Source organism: Saccopteryx bilineata, chromosome 6 (assembly GCF_036850765.1).
Source record: "Saccopteryx bilineata isolate mSacBil1 chromosome 6, mSacBil1_pri_phased_curated, whole genome shotgun sequence".
NCBI lineage: Eukaryota > Metazoa > Chordata > Mammalia > Chiroptera > Emballonuridae > Saccopteryx > Saccopteryx bilineata.
The window spans coordinates 116,712,114-116,736,222 of record NC_089495.1 but is presented as its reverse complement, the minus strand read 5'-3'; the positions used below and the strand labels follow the sequence as shown (position 1 = coordinate 116,736,222).

General features: G+C 38.5%; 1 protein-coding gene across 2 annotated transcripts in view; it reads right to left on the bottom strand.

The window, feature by feature from the left end:
* NBEA (neurobeachin) overlaps nt 1-24,109 on the bottom strand; it is a 740,071-nt gene that overhangs the window by 481,559 nt on the left and 234,403 nt on the right. Inside the window, exons 31-32 of one of the 2 annotated variants that reach the window (XM_066236595.1) lie at nt 20,046-20,200; nt 17,752-17,878 (exon numbers count right to left, since the gene is read on the bottom strand). In XM_066236595.1, the coding sequence (XP_066092692.1) occupies nt 17,752-17,878; nt 20,046-20,200 (282 nt within the window). The remainder of the gene's footprint in view (nt 1-17,751; nt 17,879-20,045; nt 20,201-24,109) is intronic. The other variant, XM_066236597.1, reaches the window with a different exon arrangement.

Below are 24,109 nucleotides of genomic sequence, written 5' to 3'. Positions count from 1 at the left end.
ATCCCGGTCGGGCACATGTGGGAGTCTGTCTGACTGCCTCTCCGTTTCCAGCTTCAGAAAAATACAAAAACAAACAAAAAAACAAAAAAGAAAACAGCTTGGTACTGGCATAAGAACAGGCATACGGATCAATGGAACAGAGCAGAAAACCCAGAAATAAACCCACACCAGTATGGTCAATTGATATTTGACAAAGGGGGTAAGAGCACATAGTAGAGTAAAGACAGTCTCTTTAATAAATGGTGTTGGGAAAATTGGACAGGTACATGCAAAGAAAATAAAACTAGACCACCAACTTACACCATTCACAAAAATAAACTCAATGTAATAAAAGACTTAAATGTACGTCATGAAACCATAAATATCTTGGAAGAAAACATAGGCAGTAAACTCTCCGCTATCTCTCATAGCAATTTTTTTGCTGATTTATCTCTTCGGGTAAGTGAAATAAATGACAGGATGAACAAATGGGACTATATCAAACTAAAAAGCTTTTGCACAGCTAAAGACAGCATTAACAAAATAAACAGAGAACGCATACAATGGGAGAACATATTCACCAATATGTCTGATAAAGAGATTAATAATCAAAATCATAAAGAACTTATAAAACTCAACACCAGGAAGGAAAACAATCCAATTAAAAAATGGGCAAAAATAACCCTGGCCGGTTGGCTCAGTGGTAGAGCGTCGGCCTGGCGTGCAGAAGTCCCGGGTTTGATTCCCGGCCAGGGCACTCAGGAGAAGCGCCCACCTGCTTCTCCATCCCTCCCCCTCTCCTTCCTCCCTCTCTCTCTTCCCCTCCCGCAGCCAACACTCCATTGGAGCAAAGATGGCCCGGGCGCTGGGGATGGCTCCTTGGCCTCTGCCCCAGGCGCTAGAGTGGCTCTGGTCGCAACAGAGTGATGCCCCAGAGGGGCAGAGCATCGCCCCCTGGTGGGCGTGCCGGGTGGATCCCGGTTGGGCGCATGCGGGAGTCTGTCTCTCCCCGTTTCCAGCTTCAGAAAAATACAAAAAAAAAAAAAAAAAAAAAAAAAAAATGGGCAAAAGAACTAAACAGACACTTCTCCAAAGAGGACATACAGATAGATGGCCAATAGGCATAGAAAAAAATGTTCAACATCACTAATCATCAGAGAAATGCAAATTAAAACCACAATGAGATACCACCTCACTCCTGTCAGAATGGCGCTCATAACAAAACAGCACCTAATAAGAGATGGGAAAGGTGTGGAGAAAAGGGAACCCTTCTGAACTGCCGGTGGGAATGCAGACTTGTGCAGCCACTGTGGAAAACATTATGGAGATTCCTCAAAAATTAAAAATGGATCTGCCTTTTGACCCAGCTATCCCACTTTTAGGAATATATCCTAAGAATACCAAATCACTGATTCAAAAGAAGATATGCACTCCCATGTTTATTGTTTATAATAGCGAAGATCTGGAAAGAACCCAAGTGTCCGTCAGTGGACGAGTGGATTCAAAAGCAGTGGTATATAACATATATACAATGGAATACTACTTGGCCACGAGAAAGAAAGAAATCTTAGCATTTGCGACGACATAGATGGACCTGGAGATGATTATGCTAAGTGAAATAAGCCAGGCAGAGAAAGACAAATATCATATGATCTCACTTATATGTGGAATCTAATGAACAAAGTGTACTGAGAAATGAAATAGAGGCAGAGGCAGGGTCACAGGAAGCAGAGGGACAGTTGTCAGAAAGAAGGGGGATGAGGGCACAGGATTAGAGAAGGTGAAAGGATTAGTAAAACTATATATACATAACACATAGACACAGATAACAGGACAACAAATCCCAGAGGAAGGGTGGAGGGAGTTATGGGGAGGGGGCATAGGGGATATAAATAGGAAAACGGGGGTGGGGGCTGAGGGTGTTATATTCAGTGGGACACTTGAATCCATGTAAACACAATAAATTAAAATTAATAAAAATTTTAATCTTTTTATTTATTTATTCATTTTAGAGAGGAGAGAGAGAGAGAGAGAAGGGAGGGAGGAGCAGGAAGCATCAACTCCCATATGTGCCTTGACCAGACAAGTGCAGGTTTTGAACCGGCGACCTCAGCATTCCAGGTTGATGCTTTATCCACTGCGCTACCACAGGTCAGGCTAAAATTAATAAAAATTTTAAAAAAAGACGTGGCTCAGATATAAAGGATATTATTACATTCATGAATTACATAGTTGATTTTATTAATTGAATGCTCCTATGCAAATTAGAAAAAGCAGGCAGGCCCTGGCCAGCTGGCTCTGGGGTAAGTGGGCTGGGTGCTGAGGATGGCTCCATGGCCTCGCCTCAGGGGCTGAAATAGCTCGTTGCCAAGCATTGCCCTGTAGGAAGGCTTGCTGGGTGGATTGCAGTAGGGGTACATGCGGTAGTCTCTCCCTGGCTCCCCACTTCTCAGTTAATAAAAAAAAAAAGAATAAAAAGAAAAACCATAGGTAAGTGAACTGATTTAAGTAGGCCGATGTAGAGAAAAGATTAGGAGAATGTTAATTACTGTAACCATATACTGTAGAGTTAAATTCTTAATCAGGTGCATATTATAAATAGTAATAGACAAACACCAACTTCAAGTATTTTGTTCATAGTTCACTAAACTTCTAGTATGAACTATAAATACACTAGATAACTGATGACTAACGTGTATATTAAGTATCAGATCCGTGACATTGGAACCTACTGAAAAGTAGTTTCTTTGAATTATAACTTTTTAGGCTTGCTGCCACTAAGCAAAACATAACGCTGAAAAAATTCTTGCTTATTTTCTTTCTCCATGATCTTTTAAATTAAAAACTGACATTTTCTCCTCATTCTTTCTTAACAGAATTACATACATTTTCAAAAGCATGATGTACTTGTTAAGAAAGTAGATGAAATTACATAAGAATAAGAAATTAATCCTAAGTAGCATTCCCTTATATGCGAGTTTATGGTAAACTAAATTTGAAATACACATTTTTCAGGTTTCAAAAATGTAATGCTGTTAAGTCTTTAGATAATTATAAAAGCTTATTTGGAGTGAATTTCTGAAAATTGTTAATTGCATATTTTGTAGAGAGAAAGAAAATGAAGGAAACAAATGCAACAATTCCTCCCTTACTAGTCAACTAGTCAAATAAAATGACAGAAAAATCAACTACTATGAAATAAAAATGTAAGTGACAGAATATACGTCATTTATCTGAGACAAAACACCAAGCCTAGCAATAAAAAGGCTAGCTGTTTTAAATAAGTGATATAAAAATTGAAGAACTAAAACTTTTCCTATGAAATAACAACTGTAATGTGTTATAAAAGGAATTTCAATGTAGCAGATATGGTGGGGATCACCACAAACCTCCTTTAGGACGGAGCCACCCCGCCCTGGAAAGGTCACAGGAGGACTCCTGGGGGACGCGTGCACACAGCTGAGTGTCTCACCCAGAGTGTGGTCCAGTCACCGGGCGGTCTGCATTCAAACACTGGTCATTCAGGAGATGCAGGCTCAGGTCCCTTGACTCACTTAAGGGCATGTCTCAGAGCTGTGCCACTTTCAAAGACTTTCCCAGTGAATAGTCTGGGGTCCCCCTGACAACTGCGTCACTTCCTGTCTGACAGAGCTTCCCTTACTTACTACTCTGTCACAGTCTGGTGTGTGGTCAAGAGCACTCCCCAGGAAACTGTCTGTATGCCATGCTCTAGCTTCGAATGTATTTCCTGGCATAGCAGTCAGTTAATGAGCATATTTTAATGTAGTTCTTAGTTCGCATAATATTTTGAAAATATAAATTGGAAAATCATTGATTAGGAATATAAAGTTTTAAAGAGAAATAGGGAACTCCCATTTTGCTTGTAGAAAGCTGGAAGGGTCACTGCCACACTAATCACAAGAGAAAGCCAGACTGTCCTCATTAGTGTATGCCTGGCGGAATCTATCAGAGAGCTAAGGGTGCCATCAACCAACTCATCTTGCAATCTGAACAGAGATAGAAGCTCCCAGAGAGACATAGTAGGTATGCAAGAACATGTCTCCTTGGGACAGAGCACAGGAAGAGGAAGCATTAGGTAGCATATAAGCTGGAAAGACACAGATACAAGTGTTTAATAAACTGCAGAAGCCCCTACGTGAGCTAAGGTAGGAGAATGCACCCTCCGAGCCGCAGCCGTGAAGAGTGTGTGCAGTCCTCTGCAGGCCCTCCTGCACGGCCAGCCCCAGGGCTCCGGAGGAAGCGGGGCTGCACTGGAGCCTTAGCACCGTCCTTCAGGGTGGCAGGCGGAGGGAGGGACGGACACAGGCACAGCTGCAGAGGAGACGCAAAGCCAGCTGAGGCCCTTCTTTCCCACATCCTCTCTGAAACACGGCCTTTTACAGCTCATAAGAGGAGAGCCAAACCTTTCACTTTGAGGTTACAGGAGAAAGCCTCCTGCAGCTGCAGAAAGCGAACAGGAAGATACTCTCTGCTCTGAGGAGGGGCAGGATTTTACCTTCAGTCCTGACATGTATGTGTACTTCACCAACCTGGGAAAGGGCGGAAGCAGTGGGAAAGCCCCACTTCCATGCCCCAGAGCAGCACCTGCCCAGAACCACATCTGACCCAGAACAACATAAAGCCAGCTCATGCCCCCAACACCAGGCTCGCAGGGACCCAATCACAAACACCAGCTGAACACTGGCAGAAGCGGCCCCGGCACAAAGAGCCTCCCTTAAGCACAGGGTCAAGGAGAGCCTGAGGTGGGGCAAAACGGGGCACTGAGGGAGACGTTCTGACAGACCAGCCCTGGCTTACCACAAGGAAAAGGGGGAGCAACTACAAGCACTGAGAGTAACAAAACAAGGAAACATAACCCCGCCTCAATTCCCAAGTAGCAAGTCTTAAATCTCAACATGAAGGCCTAGCATAAAAGGAGTCAGGCCCGTTCCCAGCATAAATACTGTGAGTGTCAGTCACTATTGTCCTAAAGGCAAGGTCGTTTTCATCCAAAAAATATAAAACTTTACACAAAGGAGAAAAATCAATGTAGTCAGAATTATAAACCAACAGGATCAGAATCACATATAAACCAGGTATTGGAACTATCAGACAAAGAATTAAAAATAACTATGGTTAACATTTTAAGAGTTAATTAATAGTCAAAAAGGTAGTCAACATGCATAAACAGGTGAGGAATTTCAGCACAGAGTAAGAAACTGTAAAAAAACCCCAAAATGCTACCAATTAAAAGTACACTGGAAGAGGCACTGGAACCTTCAATGGGCTCATCAATAGACTTAATAGCACTAAGGGAACAATCAGTAAACAGAAAATAGTCCAGGCCCTGGCCGGTTGGCTCAGCAGTAGAGTGTTGGCCTAGCGTGCAGAGGACCCGGGTTCGATTCCCGGCCAGGGCACACAGGAGAAGCGCCCATTTGCTTCTCCACCCCTCCGCCGGGCTTTCCTCTCTGTCTCTCTCTTCCCCTCCCGCAGCCGAGGCTCCATTGGAGCAAGGATGGCCCGGGCTCTGGGGATGGCTCCTTGGCCTCTGCCCCAGGCACTAGAGTGGCTCTGGTCGCAACAGAGCGATGCCCCGGAGGGGCAGAGCATCGCCCCCTGGTGGGCAGAGCTTAGCCCCTGGTGGGCGTGCGGGGTGGATCCCGGTCGGGCACATGCGGGAGTCTGTCTGACTGTCTCTCCCTGTTTCCAGCTTCAGAAAAATGAAAAAAAAAACAAAACAAACAAACAAACAAAAAAAACAAAAAAAAAAAGAAAAAGAAAATAGTCCAATTAAAAATACATACTGAAATATAAAAGAAAAAAAATATATATGTATGTATATGTATGTATGTATGATGAGAGAGAGAAAGAGAGACGGCAGGCAGGGACATGGCAGAGCTACGGAACAGTATAAATCAGTCTTAGAGAAGTGTGAGAAGAACGCCAGAGGAGGAATGTAGTGTGCTAAATAGTGGCTGCCCAAACATGACCAAACTATAACTCTGCAACTTGTGAGCAGGGCATTTTACATGGAAAAAAGAACTTAGAAAATGAACATCAGGTTATATAAATTAAGATAGGGAGATTAGCCTGGATTCTGTAGCTGGGCCCACTCTAATCACAAGAACCCTAAAAAGCAGAAAACTGTCTGGATACAGTCAGACAGTTGTGGCAGAAGAAGGCAGAAAAGGTGAGAAGGGGAAGTTAGTGGGAGCCCTAGTAGGAGAAGAATGGGACACACTGTCAGTGGTTCTGAATGTAGGGGCCATATGCGAGTCCTGAGAAGAGACCAAGGGCTAAGGGCCACCGCAGACTGACAGTCAGAAAGAATAGATAAAAATGAACTGGTTACCCAGGGGGAGGGGTGGAGGAGGGGAAGTAAAGAGGGACAAATACATGGTGATGGAAAATGATCTGACTGGGTGATGGGCATACAACATAATCGCCAGTTCAAATGCTATAGAGATTTTCACCTGAAACCGATGTCCCCTTATTGATCACTGTCACCCCATTAAATTTAATTTTCTAAATAAAATTTTTTTAAAAATTATAATCATCAGTACTTTAGTACTGAATATATCTGATTAACTTCTAAAGCCTTGAGTAAAGAAACACAAAAATCAAGGTTTGAGCCCAGTGTGACTTCTGTTGTAACTTTTAACCAACAAAACTATTCCATAATAGTGGGTATTGTGTTAAGCTGCTAAATTTGTGGTAATTTATAAAGATAGCAATAGAACACTATACAAAGTATGAGAATGTGGGGTAGAAGGAAGGTGAAGAAATAACAAATGAGAATTTTCCAAAAATTATCAAGGTCCTTAAATCATGGATATAAAAAACAAAGAAAAAATAAGCAGAACAAAGATTAATTAATAACCTAGATTTGTCATAATAAACTGTTGAAACCCAAATATAAATTAAAACATTTAGGAAGGCTGTCAGGAAATAAAGACAAATTATAAAAATTATAAAAAAGGAACAAAGGTAAGAATGACATTTTCATTAGAAACTATGCAGGCCAAAAGACAATAAAATAAAATCTGCTTCATAAAAATGTCAGCCCAAGATGGCAAGTCCAAAATGACAACACAGGAGGACACTGTGCTCACCCCTCCCAAGAACACATACATGTACCCCTGTATTTAGAGCAACTCCTCCTGAGAGACAACTGCAAACGACAGAGAAAGCCCACAGACAGAGGGCTGGGGGACCACCAGAGCTCTCCGGGAGCTGAAGGAACTCCCCAGCACTGGAGGAACTGGTGAGCACCACTGTTTACATCTGCCCTGAACTGGTATCATGGGTGGAAGCTCTCCGCAGGTTCTCTGGCCAACAAGCAGGGCTGTGGTAGCACGTGCCCAGCCACCAGCTCAGAGCAAGATCTAGCAGGAAGAGGAGGGCACAAAGAGCTCCATATCGGGCTCTGCCATATAGAGACCGACCCGGCAGGCACGGAAGGGCACTGCTGCCTGCACTCCATGGGCTGCACGTACCTGCATGGCTCCCCCTCCTGAAGTGGGTGTGGATCTAGCAAACTGCTATGGCACCTGTTCACAGGACTGCCCCTTTCAAAGAAAGTGCAGAGACAGCGGGGCGCTGTGGCACTCACACAGGGGCTGTCCTTTCCACAGAGCGTGCAGGACAAGTAAGGTGCAGCACTGGATGCGCACAGGGTTATCCCATTCTGAGAATGTGAGGGAATATCACAGTGTTGTGGAACTCGCAGGCAGGGCTGCCCTGTGTAGAGAGAGTGGGGTGCTGTTGTGCACACAAAGCAGTAAGACTGGAGGTTAACACTAAAGGTAAAAAAGAGGGAGAGAGAAAAAGCACAGAAAAAAATAAAAGCCAGTAGACAATTATCTTCAAATCACTATAAACAAAACAGAACAAAAACAAAAACAAATAGCCCTGCCTATCGAAAATCTGTATTGGCTTAAAATGTCCTTTAAAAAATACAGAATTCTGCCTGACTTGTGGTGGCACAGTGAATAAAGCATTGACCTGGAACACTATGAGCTGATGCTTCCCACATCTCCCCCTTTCTCTCTCTATCCCTCTCTAAAATCAATAAATAAAACCTTAAAATATATATATTAAATTAATACAGAAAAACTTCAAAGAATTTTGGTAAAAAAAAAAAAAAACTCCAGAAAATTCATGAGCCGCAGCCTACAATAAATGAAACACTACAGGGTGTTGTTCTTCAAGAAGGAAAATGATACCAGATGCAAGTCAGACATGCAGAAAGAATGAAAGCAACAAAAAATGATAAACATTTGGGTAAATCTAAACAGATGTTAACCAATAAAAATGAAATTATACTTTGTGGGGTTTAAATTTTTATATACATTCATACTAACACAACATGGCAAGTATGTTTACAAAATTTGGGGTAAATGAAGTTAAACTATACTATAAGATCTATGCATTATCTGGGAATTAATGTTACAATCTGGAGGATAATCACTTAAAACATTGTTTCTCAAAGTGTGTTCTCATATCCAAGCAGCATCAAGATCATTTAGTAAAATGGCTAATTTTATGTGTCAACTTGATTGGACTATATAGGGTATAGACAGTTGATCAATAATTATTCTGGATGATCTGGAGTCTGTAGATGAACTTAACATCTGAATGAAGAGTAAAGCTGTTAGTTTCCCTAATGTGGATGGACCTCATTCATTAAGAAAACATAAATATACCAAAAGGCTGAGTAAGAAGGATGTCCTTCTGCCTCACTGCTGAAGCTGGGACACTGGTCTTTTCTGGCCTACAAACTCTCTTCTTGAGTCTTGAGCTGACCATCTTTCAAACTACAACTTGCACTATTGGCTTCCCTCTATTTCTAGCTTGCTGACTGCAGATTTTCAAATTTCTTAGACTCCAGAGATACACTGAATCAAAACTCTGGGGGTGGAACCCAGCCATGTGTTGTAATAAGCCTTTTATGTGACTGTTGCATGCGATGTTTGACAATTACTCAATCACTGCACTAAGGCTATAACCTTCAACCTCACAGTTCTGTTGCTTCTCTCTAGTAAATGTTTGTCTCTTTGGTAATATGAATAAAATTGATTAATCACTGCCAAGACAAGGAAAGGAGGAAGGAGGGGAGGGGAGGGGAAGGGAGGGGAGGGGAGGGGAGGGGAGGGGAGGGGAGGGGAGGGGAGGGGAGGGGAGGGGAGGGGAGAGGGAGCGAGGAAAAAAACCCAAAAACTCATAGACACATACTTGACGGTTCCCAGAGGGAAGGGGGGGGTGGTACAGGTAGTAAAGGGCAAAGGGGGCCAGATAAATGGTGACAGAAGATGATCTGACTTTGGGTGGTGGGCACACAATGCAATATACAGATCATGTATCATAGAAATGTACACTTGAAACTTGTATAACCAATGTCAACCCAATAAACTAAAACAAAAGAATAATAAAAGAATATTATGAAGTACTTTATGCCAAAAGAATCTACGAAAATTGGCACAGCCAAAAAAAAAAAAATCTGGGGAGATCTTTAACTATTAAATTAAAAATTTTATTTAAAAACTTTCTCAAAAGAGGATATCCAAAATAAGATGTCTTTTTTTTGTAAAGTCTCCCTAATATTTTAGATAAACAAAGAAAAAAACACCAATTTTATATAAAATCTTCAAAACATAAAACAGGTTTTCCCTCTCAAAGAAACTGGATCCCTTCCAGAAATTCAAGGTTTGTTTAGCACTTAAAAAAATAAATGGTATCTCAGTATATGCAAAATAAATTCATCAGATAAAATTCAGTACACATAATGAATTCTTGGTTAATTATAAACATAAGAGATTTCTTATATTTGATAAAAATTATCTATTATAGATAGATAGAAAACATCAAAATTAATGATGAAATATCCCATCTCATTTCATATCTGAGATGAAGAAAGGGAAGTCCACTCTAACCAGTTCTATAGAAAATAGCACAGGAGATAATATAAGTCTAGAAAAATAAATTCAAAAGGGTAAAAACTGTAAGTTGGGATAAAACAGCCAATATTCACAGACAAAAATGCATATGTACATACATATTCATTTAGAAAGAACTATAAATAAATAAGTAGGAATAATAAGTAATTAAAGGTTTCAGGATATTAGTTAAGTACACTGTAATTAATTATTAATTAAAGGTTTCAGGATATTATTAAGTACACTGAAATTAATTATATATACCAGCAAACAATTAGAAAAATAAAATTGATAAAGCAAATAATTTCCAACATCAAAAAAGATTAAATTCCAGTTTTCTCCTTGAAGCTTGAGTAAAATAATCTAAAATTACTTCTCAGCCTAACTAGAAAGTTGTGCAAAACACAGAGGACAAGTCTTTTCAGACAAAACAGGCAGCACAGACCATAAATCCTGAGGATAGAAAAACAAAGGCATTGAGTCCCACCATCATCCATGTTTTCTGTATGGGGGTATTTCTAATACGAAAGCAAATATCAAATCTAGTAACCCTTCTGAGTTGACTAAACTTGTAGTCAAGGGAAGTCAAGGTGAGTAGGATTTGGAGGACAGAGTATTCATGACGTAGGGCTTATGAAGAGAAACAGGTCCAGTGATCTGAGTCATTGGTTAAATGACTATCTACGTATGTGATGTCTAAAAGTTCCAAGGTTAACAAATAACAATTTCCAAGCAAAGAACAATTTTGAAGGGCCTGTAGTATAAATATCACCTGCAGCTCAAACAGGGCCAAGAACTGTGTGTTCCCTCTGGCCAAAAAAAAGAGACTCCATTAAATACATGAAGCATTCAGGAGAAACCCGAATGGTCATTTATGCATTAGGAAAACTGCACTTGTAATTTAAAGCTTTCCTAGAAATTTCAAGACAGAGATGGCTAAACAGGTGAATTCTCAAACATTTATGGATAAATAACACTACAACAACAGTTGACATTATCTTACACATAGAAAATAATAAGGAAACTATGGATGGCATTAGAACTATTAAGTGAGTTGGAAAAAATCTAAACAATATAGAAAAATAAATCATCTTTCTGTATACTACTGACACACAATTAAAAACATTCCTTTTTTTTATAAAACTCTACTGAGGTATAATAGACACAGGCAATTGTTTATCTGTTCTCTGTTGATATAGACTTATTTGCATTTTCAGTCATTTTTTATAAGTGAAAATATACAGTGAAAAAGAATATTTACTCTTTTTGGTTTGGCTTCTAATTCAATATTGGAAGTTTAAAGTTAAAAGTTTAATTTAATATATCATCAAAGGCATAAAATAAAATTAAAAAGACAAAAATAAGAATAAGACCTTTACAATGAAGAAGTACCATAAGTTACTGAGAGAAATTAAAAAGCTCAATGACAATAGATATATATTTATATCTTTATATATTGCAATATATAAATAACTTACACTTCAGTAAGAACAACCCAATTTTTCAAAAATGGCAAATGATTTCAATGGCCCATAAGCACATGGATAAAAATAAAACCACCTCACTTGTTATCATTAATCATTAGGAAAATGGAAAACAAAACCAAAACGTTATGACTACCAGCCATCATAAACTATTATATTAAAATGATCAGAAAGCCTGACCTGTGGTGGCGCAGTGGATAAAGTGTTGACCTGGAAATGCTGAGGTCACCGATTTGAAACCCTGGGCTTGCCTGGTCAAGGCACATATGGGAGTTGATGCTTCCTGCTCCTCCCCCCTTCTCTCTCTCTCTCTCTCTCTCTCTCTGTCTCTCTCTCTCCCTCTCTCTCTCCTTTCTAAAAAATGAATAAATAAAATAAAAATAATAAAATAATCAGAAATACCAAGTCTTGACAAGAATATGGAAGAAATGGAGCTTTCACACGTTAAGAGAAATACAAATGCAACCACACTGCAAAAGGGCTCAGCAGTTACTAGTTATAAAGACAAGCATTTACAGATGATTCCCAACTTACAGTGGGGTTATGACCCAATAAAATTGAAAATATCTTAAGTAGAAAATGCATTTATTTCCAAATAGGAACCAACATTCTTTGATAGAGTATATTTAACTTTATGAAAGAAAATAATATGGCAGTGCGATTTCAAACATCATAGTGATAAAAATATTAGATAATGTCATTGTATCATTAGATGGAAAACTTAGGCATGGTATATTACTTATGGATTTTTCAGACAGAAATTAGAGGCAGATAATTCCTTAGACAGGTATAACTTTACCAGACCTAAAAGGGAATTGAGTCCTAATTTCTTAACTTACCTATTCCAATTTATCTTAGCTCCCCATGTAAGGATCAAATGGATTACACATACCAGTGACTTTTGGTTAAACACAAAGTCTCTTTAAATCAATCACTGTGCATTAGCTAGGAAATTGATAACTTTTTGTTTCTGTTGGGGTTTGCTTTCTTGTTTCTTAGGAGTTTATTTGTTTGGTTATTTTAAAACAAAAACTCAGTACGAGCAAATGTATTAAATTCCAGGCTTATGTGTTTAACTGGTGTTGAGTCTGTTAGGTAGGAACAGGGAAGGTCTGGCAGGTTTTGCCTTAAATATTCTAGAATCTCCCATACTCTTAACGTCAATGCCTTTTTAAAAGTAATAGTTATGACTTATCTAAAGGAATTCAGCAAGGTACAAAATATTTCACCCAGTGTATGTACAAGTCTCATTTATGATCTAGCCACTTTTTTTTTTTCATCTCATTTTGGCAGGCTAAGTCAACTGTTGTATATTTTATAATAAATTTACAAAATAGCTATAAGAGTTAAGTGAAGGCTACTCAAAGAACTGCATTAACAGGCTATATAAAGGGCTCCAATTCTAAAAGTTTGTTTAGAAACATGTTTTTTTAATTAAAGGTAACAAAAAATGCTACTTCATTAATTCTGGTTCAAAGTCTTAAAAGAATCAAATAAAAATAACAAGCAGAATATTTGATATGGTATAACAAATCTAAAGCAATAAATTAGTGTGTTTATGTTTAATGTAAATGTTTCTGTGACAATATAAATATTTATAAGTAGTTTTCCCCTAAAAATGAATGTTTTATTTTAATCCAGTGGCCTAAAAATAGGAATTTTATCACTTTTGAGTTCAAAAATATAAATGTGGTTTTGTATGTTAAAGACATTAGAACAGCGTGACCAGGCAGTGAGCAGTGGAGAGAACATCAAGACTGAGACATAGAGGACCCAGGTTCAAAACCCTGAAGTCACTGGCTTCAGTGAGGCTCATTCAGCTTGAGCGCAGGGTCACTGGTTTGAGTGTGGGATCACAAAAATTACCCCATAGTCGCTGGCTTGAGCCCAAGGTGACTGCCTTGAGCAAGGGGTCACTTGCTCTGCTGTAGACCCCTGGGTCAAGGCACATATGAGAAAGCAATCAATGAACAACTAAAGCAGTAATTCTCAAAGTTTTTGAAGTCAGGGTGCATTTAAAATCCTACAAATAGCCCTGGCAGGTTGGCTCAGTGGTAGAGCATCTGCCTGGCATGCAGGAGTCCTGGGTTCGAATCCCGGTCAGGGTACACAGGAGAAGTGCCCATCTGCTTCTCCACCCCTCCCCCTCTCCTTCCTCTCTGTCTCTCTCTTCCCCTCCCACAGCCAAGGCTCCATTGGAGCAAAGTTGGCCTGGGCGCTGAGGATGGTTCTGTAGCCTCTGCCTCAGGCGCTAGAATGGCTCTGGTTGCAACAGAGCAACGCCCCAGATGGGCATTGCATCGCCCCCTGGTGGGCGTGCCAGGTGGATCCCGGTCGGGCGCATGCGGGAGTCTGTCTGACTGCCTCCCTGTTTCCAACTTTGGAAAAATACAAAAAAAAATAGTAAAATCCTACAAATAATTGGAGGTGCACTATATACAAATTTATGAGAAATATGTTAAAATAATTAAGTCAAATATTAAAGAAAAAATATAAAGTCCAAGTGTGCTTTTATGGTAATTAAACAAAATAAATGACAAAATTAAACTTATTCTGACATTAAAAAAATATATTTATGTTATATTTTTTGAGTTGTGCTTTTTAGAATTTATAAAAAAGAGGGGTTAAAAAATAAAAAACGATAAAGAAAGTATCTTTTTATATATATAAATACATTCTTAGTAAGATTTAGTAAATTTGGCAGGTCCCTGCGTGAATGTGTTGTTTTACCATTCTTCTGTTTATGACCGGGGTCTCAAACTCAACTCAGCATGTGGGCCGCAGAGCAAGATCACAGCCGTTTGGCCGGCCGCACTAGGTCTACAAAAGGCAACTGTTACGCAACACTTTTCTCACTGCAGTTGAAAACAAAAAAAAATCAGTACAACAAGCACAATCGTACATGCAGTTTACTCAGTGTCACAAAACGACCAGAAACTATAGTTCGCATCACAACTGCTGTTAACTAAGCTAATATCTAGCTAGGATGCTAGAGAAATGAAAAATACAAGTAGGCTCCTAGGCTTACTTAATTTTATCCAAAATATTTTGAACTTCGTGGATTAGTCTGCGGGCCGCACAAAATTGTTCAGCGGGCCGCATGCGGCCTGTGGGCCGCGAGTTTGAGACCCCTGGTTTATGAGAAACATGAGCCTGATGTGTCCTAGCGATTTCTTCAATGTTTGGGCATAAATCTGAAAGGCAAACTCTCATTTCCTCATCAATACATTAAAAAATTCCTCTTTTTACTCTTAATTGTGCTTACTGCAGAAAACCCCCACCATACATATCATCTTAACTTTACACCAAACAAAGGATAGAAGAAACTTGCCTCCAGTCTTTCCTTGGAACACGGGGGGGGGGGGGGGGGGGGGGGGGGTAGTGTAAACAATCCAGCACCACAGCTTAACAGCCTTTTGCAACCTCATCAGGCAAGTGAGGTGGGGGGTTGGGCAGACTTTCAGCTTACAGCTAATTCTCCCACCTCTGTCCTTTAAAAATCTAAACTCCAAAAAACTCTGTTGGTTTTTTGGTCCCCAACAGACATATATTTCTCTGGAATATCATAGGGTACACCTGGAAATCTTCTAGGGCTCACCAGTGCACCCTGGCGCACAATTTGAAAACCACTGAACTAAAGTGATGCAACGAAGAATTGATGCTTCTCATCTCCCTTCCTGTCTGTCCCTATCTGTCCCTCTCTCTGGTCTCTGTCACAATAATAATAAAAAAAATACATTAGATAATATGGACTCCTTTAGCCTACCATAAATTTTTCCAGTTTGGTTGATTTGAGTCAGAAAACATGGTTAAGTCTAGGTTTCACCATTAATTTGTATGTAATCTGAATCAAGTCCTACAGTTTTCACATCTTACAGACTTAAGACAACATAATTCACCTTTCAGCCCATAGAGTTCCTGTGACAATCAAATGAGACTAAAGAAAACTATCTAAACCAGGTTTACCAGTTTGTTTTGTTTTGTTTTTTGGTATTTTTCTGAAGTGAGAAGTGGGGAGGCAGAGACACAGACTTCTGCATGTACCTGTCCGGGAACCAATCAGCATGCCCAATAGGGGGCAATTCTCTAACCGTCTGAGGCGTTGCTCTATGGCAACCAGAGTCATTCTAGTGCCTGAGGCAGAGGCCATGGAGCCATCCTCAGCGCCTGGGCCAACTTTGCTCCAATGGAGCCTTGGCTGCGGGAGGGGAGAGAGAGACAGAAAGAAAGGAGAGGGTGAAAGGTGGAGAAACAGATGGGCGCTTCTCCTCTGTGCCCTGGTCAGAAATCGAACCTTGGACTTCCCCATGCCAGGCTGATGCTATACCCCTGAGCCAGCCATCCAGGGCCCAGTTCTACTGTTTTAAAAATGGAATTATTTTTAACAACATTTTAGAATTTGGAAAGTCCTTCTTTTATCTATTAGAATCACTAAAGTTTACATCATATTATAAATATCTATGAGATGTGTAAGAACAGCACCCTTTATGTATTCCTAACTACTCTTCAGAAAACTTCTCTAATTGGCAGTAAGAGAAGACCAAATGCAACTTGTTCCAGCTCATCAGTCACTATCCTGCTGGTCACTACTTAGGAAAACTTTAACTGTTTTTTTAATGTTACAAAATATTTCAATCAGTGTATTGCACATGTTTCATTTATGATCTAGCCACTTTTTGGTTTCATCTTATTTTGGTAGGCTAGGTCAGCTATTGTATATTTTATAATAAAACTACTTTGTCCTCCAAAGACAAAAAAGGAACAAAGATGCATTTAATACAGCTAATCTACCAAACATCAAAGCCTAGCCTAGCCTACTTTAAACATGCTCAGAACACCTATATTATCCCGCATTGGAAATAAACAGCTATTTGATAATGAAGTGTTGAGTATTTCATGTAATTTATTCTGCATATTGCTTTCTTATCATGGTAAAGTTGAAAAATCTAAGTATAGCCATTTTAAGTCCAGGATACTTACTATTCAGCCATCAATTTCACTCTTAGTTATTTAACCCAAATACACATGTCCTATACTAGGCTTGTACTCAAATGTCCCATAGACTCCTTATTTATAACAGCCCTACACTGGAAAAAAAAACCTCAGATGTCTACCATCAAGTAAATGGATAAGTTGTAATTTAGAGATAGCAATATAACATAACAATAATACTCAGGGATAAAAAGGAATGAATTACTCATATAAAAAAAGACATAGATAAACCTCAAAATCTCAAAAGTTGAGTGAAAGAAGGTGTACACAAAAGAATAGTATAGTCTGTTCGATTCTATCTATGAAAAGACTATTTTAAGTTATAGTATTAAAAGTGTCTGTTTGCTTACAGCAGGGATGGGCTAATTTGCATATGGGGCACAAGGGAACAATCAGGTGATGGATATAGTCTGTCTTGTTTTTGGCGGTGATTATATGTATATATAAACTGATCAAAACTCATTAAAATGTACTCAAAATGAGTGCTTTTATTGTATTTAAACAATATAAGCAAATGATCTCAATAAAGTTGATTTGAAAACTAAATACAGAAAAAATGATACAAATATAAAGTATTGAAATTCTCAGAATAAATCAAATAAGAATCATATAAAATGTCAACATAGAAAACTAAAAATTGTTACTGAAAAACCTTTAAGAAAAACTAAAGTAATAAAAAGGATATAAGATGTTCACAATTTGGAAGTCACAATCTGGAAAGATTGTTATGGATGCAACATAACTCCAGGGACAACAGATCTATCAAGTCCATTCCTCGCCAAAATTCAAGTTGTTTTTAATTTATATGTTGTCAAATTAATTCCATAATCTAAATGTAAGTGCAAAGAATCAAGAATAGCTTAGACTTTTTTGAGAAAAAGGACAAAGTTGGAATGACCTATTCAATAAGATAATGATCTTTATTAACCACTAAAGGTAATTACAACACTATGGTACATGGGCAGACAGACAAATGGAGTGAAACTGACTGTCAAACAAGAATCCATAATATAGGGACACCGGATTTGTGACAAAAGTCACAAAGCATGGGGTTAAGAAAGTTTTACAAATAAATGGTGCTGGGTCATCTTGTCATCCATATTATACCCAACCACACTAAATTAAAAAAACTCAATTCCAGATGAATGATAGACCGAAATATGAAAAGCAAAGAATAAAGCAGCCAGAGGATAAGATAGGGAAAATATAGGGATATTATGAAACATGGTCACAAACACATAATAAACCGTTCTCAAGAATTCTAAACTACCTTTGCGTCCACGGTGTACTGTCTCAATACATTTGAAAGGGCAGAAGGGCATAAAATGAATACAAACAAAGCAAACTGTCATGTATACCTCATGTTTTCAGCTGAGTCCTCTGGCATTGGAGCAACAGTCTGTACAGCTGGAAGGTTTTTGCTGGTAGCACCATTCACAAAACTAGAAGAGGAGGAAGAGGTGGAGGACCCTGAATCCACTGCACCTGTTTCCAAAATAACAATTTTTAGCTTTAAATATAAATTTATGTAACAAAATAATTTTTATTACATTATTACTATCTGATTTTGAAGAATTACTCATCTGAATTTCAAAACAGAATTTAACAATTAAAAAACTATTGGTCATTAATACACTAATAACTACTTATAAATAATATGTGCTGCATTACATTCCAGTTGATTTACTTATTTAATCTAACAAAACTACACATTACAAATGGGGTATAAATAAAAACATCAACAAATGAAAATAATTTTAGGTAAAATGAGGCTGATAAAACAATGTAAATTTAGGTGTGGAAAACGTGTCTGTTTTACAGCTATGCTGTAATATTTGTAATAGTTTCAAAGATTTAAGATCTAATTTATAATAAACTGTCTTAGAGCATAAATTCATGGCATTGGAGCATCAACTGCTTATTTTGGTAGAATGATTATGTAAGAAGGGCTATAAGGAGGATAACTGAACCTGATTTTATAATGAGTTCTCAAGCATATTAAGATGCCATTTTAGAACAGACTTTTCTATAATACACCATGTAAGTACATGAAATAGCTATGGAGTTGAGAGACGTCTGTTGTTCCTAAGTACAGATTAGCTTATCTTACATTATTCACATAACACTGGAGTGCCGACTGGGATGTCCACTCTAACACTTCTACAGCATCTACATGCCAAAATAGATACTACACAATGGGCCCCATTTAGCTGTTGGCCCACAAAATGTGTACACGCACACACATTTTGTAGACCAACAAAATCTCTAAGAAGAAGGCTCATTCCTTACATTTTATTTTTAATTTTAGTATTATATACTTTATACTATGACCTCTTGCTACCATCACTTCCCATACCTATTAATTCATAAAATAGAAGTTAGAACAAAATAACTTGTTTCATACAAAGATAAAAAAGGTGACTTAATTTTTCATTTACCTATATTTTAAAAATAAGACTTTATTCAATAAATACCAAATGTAGATTATTTTCTACTACATTTGCATATTTTTTAAATCTTAACAATTTTTCTGGTATATATTTTGTTTAAAAAGAACATTTTTATTGTTATTTTTAGAAAGCAAAGTTTATATAAAGAATAAGATTATAATGTAAATATGGAAATTTTATAGAAAGTCTTCAGAGAAGCCAAATATAAATATTTATAATATAGGTAAATCAAAGATATTATGTTCTGTAACACAATGTCACTGATGACGTTTACTTGCTCATATAAATATCAGAGTACATTCTACTTACTACACCCCCACAAATGTGTTGTTCATGATATGTCACTCTGGTGGCATGATAAACAAGATAGATACAGAAAGCACAAAGAAGAGCTATGAAATTAATTAGAATGGGAAGAATCTAAGTAATGATAATAGATGGAAAAGTTCAAGGCTATACAGTTTGGAGAAGAGAAGGCTACTATAGTCAGGGAAGAAAAGTCAGGGATCATCTTGCGTTGTATAAATACCTAAAATGGAATCACAAAGATTTGGGTAAGGATTTATTTAGCTATTAATCAACAGGAACATTTCTGGAAATTTACCAAAATTTTTTTTAAAAGGCTATTTTAGGCAGGCTTTTAAAATTTGCAGTCTGGAATTTTCTGTTCCTAGAACCACTTAGTCACATTCATTTTTTATCAAGTTGAAGCTCTTGCATGTCATCAAGGTTCTTAGGGGGAGCTCTGCCTTCCCTAGAGGATTTAGCAAGAAATATAGATTAGGATTCAACAGTAAACGTCACTAATCTATTTTCTATCACTAAAATATTTAGTGCGTCTTGTTATTCTTGACAATATTTACTAAATTTTCCACATTAAACTTCAGTGTTCAAATAATCTTTGGTTTTGCTCCCAAATACCTTTCAGCAATCCTATTTCACACAAAGTAAATAGCACTGTGTTTTGAGAAGACTCAAAACAAAAATTAATAGCATCCTCTAAAATGACCATGAAAAATCATACCTAGAACTACAGACACATTCTGAAAGGCAGTAACATAAAGTAGAACTTTCTTAAAGATTAAAATAACCTTATACAATCAGGGTATTTTATTTTTTAAGATCAAATAAGCAGGAAAATGATGATACAGAAAACAGAAAGAAAAAAAATGAGGTACCACAAAAATATATAAGGACGATACCTGTTGTATTAATCATACTTTTTGGTGTAGCTCCAGTGGCAGCAAATATATTAGAAGTGCTGCCTATTGGCAACCCGCTTCCTGCAGCAGTGGCTCCCACCGTGGTCACAGTTAAACTACCAGGCGGTGGCTTCTTCACAGGAACCACAACACTTCTGTGAAGAAAATAATGACAAAAAATAATAAACACATGGTTTAAGATGAGTTCTAAACCTACCAGGCAGATATATAGATGCAACATACTATTTCCTTTGTTGTTGTTTTTGTTGTTGTTGTTTTTCCCTTTTCTAAAACTGAGCACAATTTCATTGATGAAAACAATGTGGATATTAAGGATATATTGTAAATTGTGTTAACTACTATAATTCAGGTAGCAAACATTTATGTAGAATTTGGAATTTGCAAACATTTCTCCAGATGGCATATGGCTATAATCACGAACTTTGGAATACTGAAACAATGTATGTTCAAATCAGAATATTTTGCATATGGACACAGGGTTTACATTGCAAAATATACATAAAATGTCCATCTTACCCACATTATATTCTCCATGTGTAAAATAGTCATAAAAACATCTAAAATGCAAATTCTAAATTTTCTTCATAGTAAGGCAAAAAATTAAACCAAGGAAATCTGATATTAAATAAATTTATAGTTTATCCTTAGGAACAAAATTGAATTCTTTTTCATAGTAGGAATGTTATTATAAGAAAAAAGAACTAAGATGATATACTAGACATTTGGTGAAAATCTGTTTAGCTTTTAAGCCTTGACTTTTTGAATATAGGAGTATTTTTTCCCATATTTCCTTAGCTTATTTAAATGAATTTCAAAAAAAGTCTAAATGTGACATTATGTTAATCTTAATTAATAAATGAATAGAAATATTAGTCAGTTTAAAAGAAAAAGAAACCATTTGTCTAACATAATAAATATTTCTTCACAGGAAGCTGCATTCTTCTCAAAGTTTATAGCACTGTGACTTCATTTAACACATATTCTCAAGCACTACTCAAACATCATTAGTTTATTTATCTAGAAATGTGATTTTCAACCTTTTTATTACTGCATGGCACACATAAACTAATTATTAAATTTGCAGCAAGCCAAACAATATATAATAGTTTTTCTCGATCTGACAAAAAAAATTAGGTATAATTTTGATTCATTCACACCAGACAGCTATTGTTGTGTTGGCTATTGTCATTTTTTTATTTGACAATATAGGGGGAAATAGGTCAGCTCTCCTAACTAAATAGTCAGGAATTGCATGTTTTAAAAATTCTTGTTACACACTGGTTGAAAACTGGTGACCGAAAGTACAAAAATACCCAATCCAAATTAGGTCTTTAAATGTATCTAAATTTTAAAATTTTCCCATTGAAAAGCTTTACTTAAAGGAATCTATATCAATGGCTCATCCTCAAATAAGAACTTCAACTTCCTTGCCCTGGCCGGTTGGCTCAGTGGTAGAGTGTCGGCCTGGCGTGCAGAAGTCCCGGGTTCGATTCCCGGCCAGGGCACACAGGAGAAGCGCCCATCTGCTTCTCCACTCCTCCCCCTCTCCTTCCTGTCTCTCTCTTCCCCTCCCGCAGCCAAGGCTCCATTGGAGCAAAGATGGCCCGGGCGCTGGGGATGGCTCCTTGGCCTCTGCCCCAGGCGCTAGAGTGGCTCTGGTCGCAACAGAGCGACGCCCCGGAGGGGCAGAGCATCAGCCCCTGGTGGGCACAGCGTCGCCCCCTGGTGGGCGTGCTGGGTGGATCCCGGTCGGGCGCATGTGGGAGTTTGTCTGACTGTCTCTCCCCGTTTCCAGCTTCAGAGAAATACACACACAAAAAAAAAGAACTTCAACTTCCTTAATGCCAATTTGTTTTTTCAAAGAAACAGTTATTTTAATGTCAGACTTCTTTAATGTCAAAAATCTAAATCTGTAAGAATTATTATTCTTTTGAGGGGGGGCTGTGAGGCAGAGATTTATTATTCTTAATTTAAGAAATTATTTATTATTACATTTTATTATTATTCTTTAATTTTTGTGACCAAAGGTACCATAACAATAAATAATTGTATTTATGCCAATTATTTTTTCTTTATTAAACCTTGGTACTTTGTCCTTTTCCCTTTACTGATAAAGTCAAATACATTAGACTTAACCCTAAACTGTCAACTATTTTATGAAACTACCTAAATCCCTTCTGTGGCCATTGCTCGTCTAGTAGCTTCATTTCTTTCATTGAGTGGCAGTGTGACAAGAGAAAGAACACAGGATCTATAGTTAGAAGACAAAGTCATGAGAACTAATCACTCTCTAGCTTTGTGATCTTGCATTTGTTTATCACTAAAAATGGCACAATGAAGGTCACTTATGTCACATAGGAAGGGGGAAATTAAATGAGACTATTTAAATGGGCTCTGTCAATCATGAGTTATCTTACAAAAGTTATAACTGTTGCCATTATCTAAAGTAATTAATTCACTGCCTATGATATATGGCATCTAATATAATGATCTACATAAAAATAGATTAAGAAAAGAACAGAATAGGACCAGATGGCAACAGAGCAGGCGTATCTTCCACTTTCCACCTTCCATGACTAAATTGGATTACAACTTAATTGAAGAACAATCATCTTGAAAAACCAATTTTAGATTAAACGAACAGGAGTCTATAACCAAGGATCACAGAAAGCCACACTGAGACTGGTAGGAAGGGCGGAGACGCAGAAAGGGCTGCCCCGCTCCCAGGAGCAAGCGGTGGTTGAGTGTCTGAAGGAACTCTCACTGTGAGGAGGGACGTCCTGAAGGAGAAGGGGCTAGAGGCAGAATAAGGACAGATGAGGCCCCAGACACAGAAGAAAATATTGGACCCCTTAAGAAAAAGAGAAAAATAGGGGAAATAAAAATACATGTTAACTATATTTTTAAATAACTAAAAAAATATAATGTACTATTAATGTTAAAATTGCACAAATGAAACCAAACTTGGTGTCATTAGAAAAAAAGTGTAAAGTTGGGGTTTTGCAGGGCCCTTCAGAAGTTGGGGTCCAGGATGTGCACCAGGTGCACCCGCAGTTAAATCTGCCTCTGGAAGGGGGCCTAATACCCAGGTTGAGTGCCCCAGCCTAGAGCCCCAGAGCCTAGAAGAGGCACCCGCATAGCACTCGGCTGTGAAAAGAGCTGAGGTTTCTGTCTGCAAGAAAAAGACGCAGGAGACGCAGGCTCCATCTTAAAGGGCCAGCAAAGAAAATCTTATTCACAGGCACTTACTCCAGGCTTCAGTGGAGGGAGAGCTGAGAGGACTAGAGTTTCCTGAGGAGAGTGTAAAGTTGGTGGCCCAGGGAGAGGCATCTTGGTAAACAGCCACTGGAACCCCTGTGCTGAGCCATTCTCCAATACTGCAGCTGCCATCTTTCTCGGGTAGAGCAGTCCCCTCTGAGCAACATCACCCTGGGGAGAAGCAACTGCTCTGCCCTCAGGAGTCTCTCCTGCTGCACCCACGGAGACTGGATTGTTCTGAGAAGCCACGAAGAAGGGGGACCATTAATGACTCAGTTTTCTGGCATTGAGGCCAGAGCTTTCCCCAACACGCTTTGAGTCTAAGACTGGTGCTTCTGCGCCTACCGGGAGACTCAGTAAAAACTGAGTGCGGGCAGATCAGGTCTCTGGGTCTCAGAGGCCACTCCCACTAGACTCCTAGGGCCACACCCTATTTAGGTTTGTGAAAAAAGTCTGAACAGACTGACACCTGGGTGTGACCGAGCCACACCAACCACCCTTCCTAATCCCTGAATTGCCACAGGCATGAGACTCTACCAGAGGGTTTTTCTGTGGCCAAGCCAAACAAGCAGTCAGCAGACAGAGGTTGCAGGAGGCAGGACTCAAGGAACCTTGGACTCCTGCCAAGGAGGTTCTAAACGGAACTTCCCCAGGCTCAGTGAGAGAAAAAGCCTGCCTACCTGTGCAGCTGGTATTTCCATGTGCACCTGGGCCCACCAGAGGCAGCCACAAACACTGGATTGCTTGTAGCTCCAAGAAGGTAGCTGAGGGCCAGTCATGGGCAG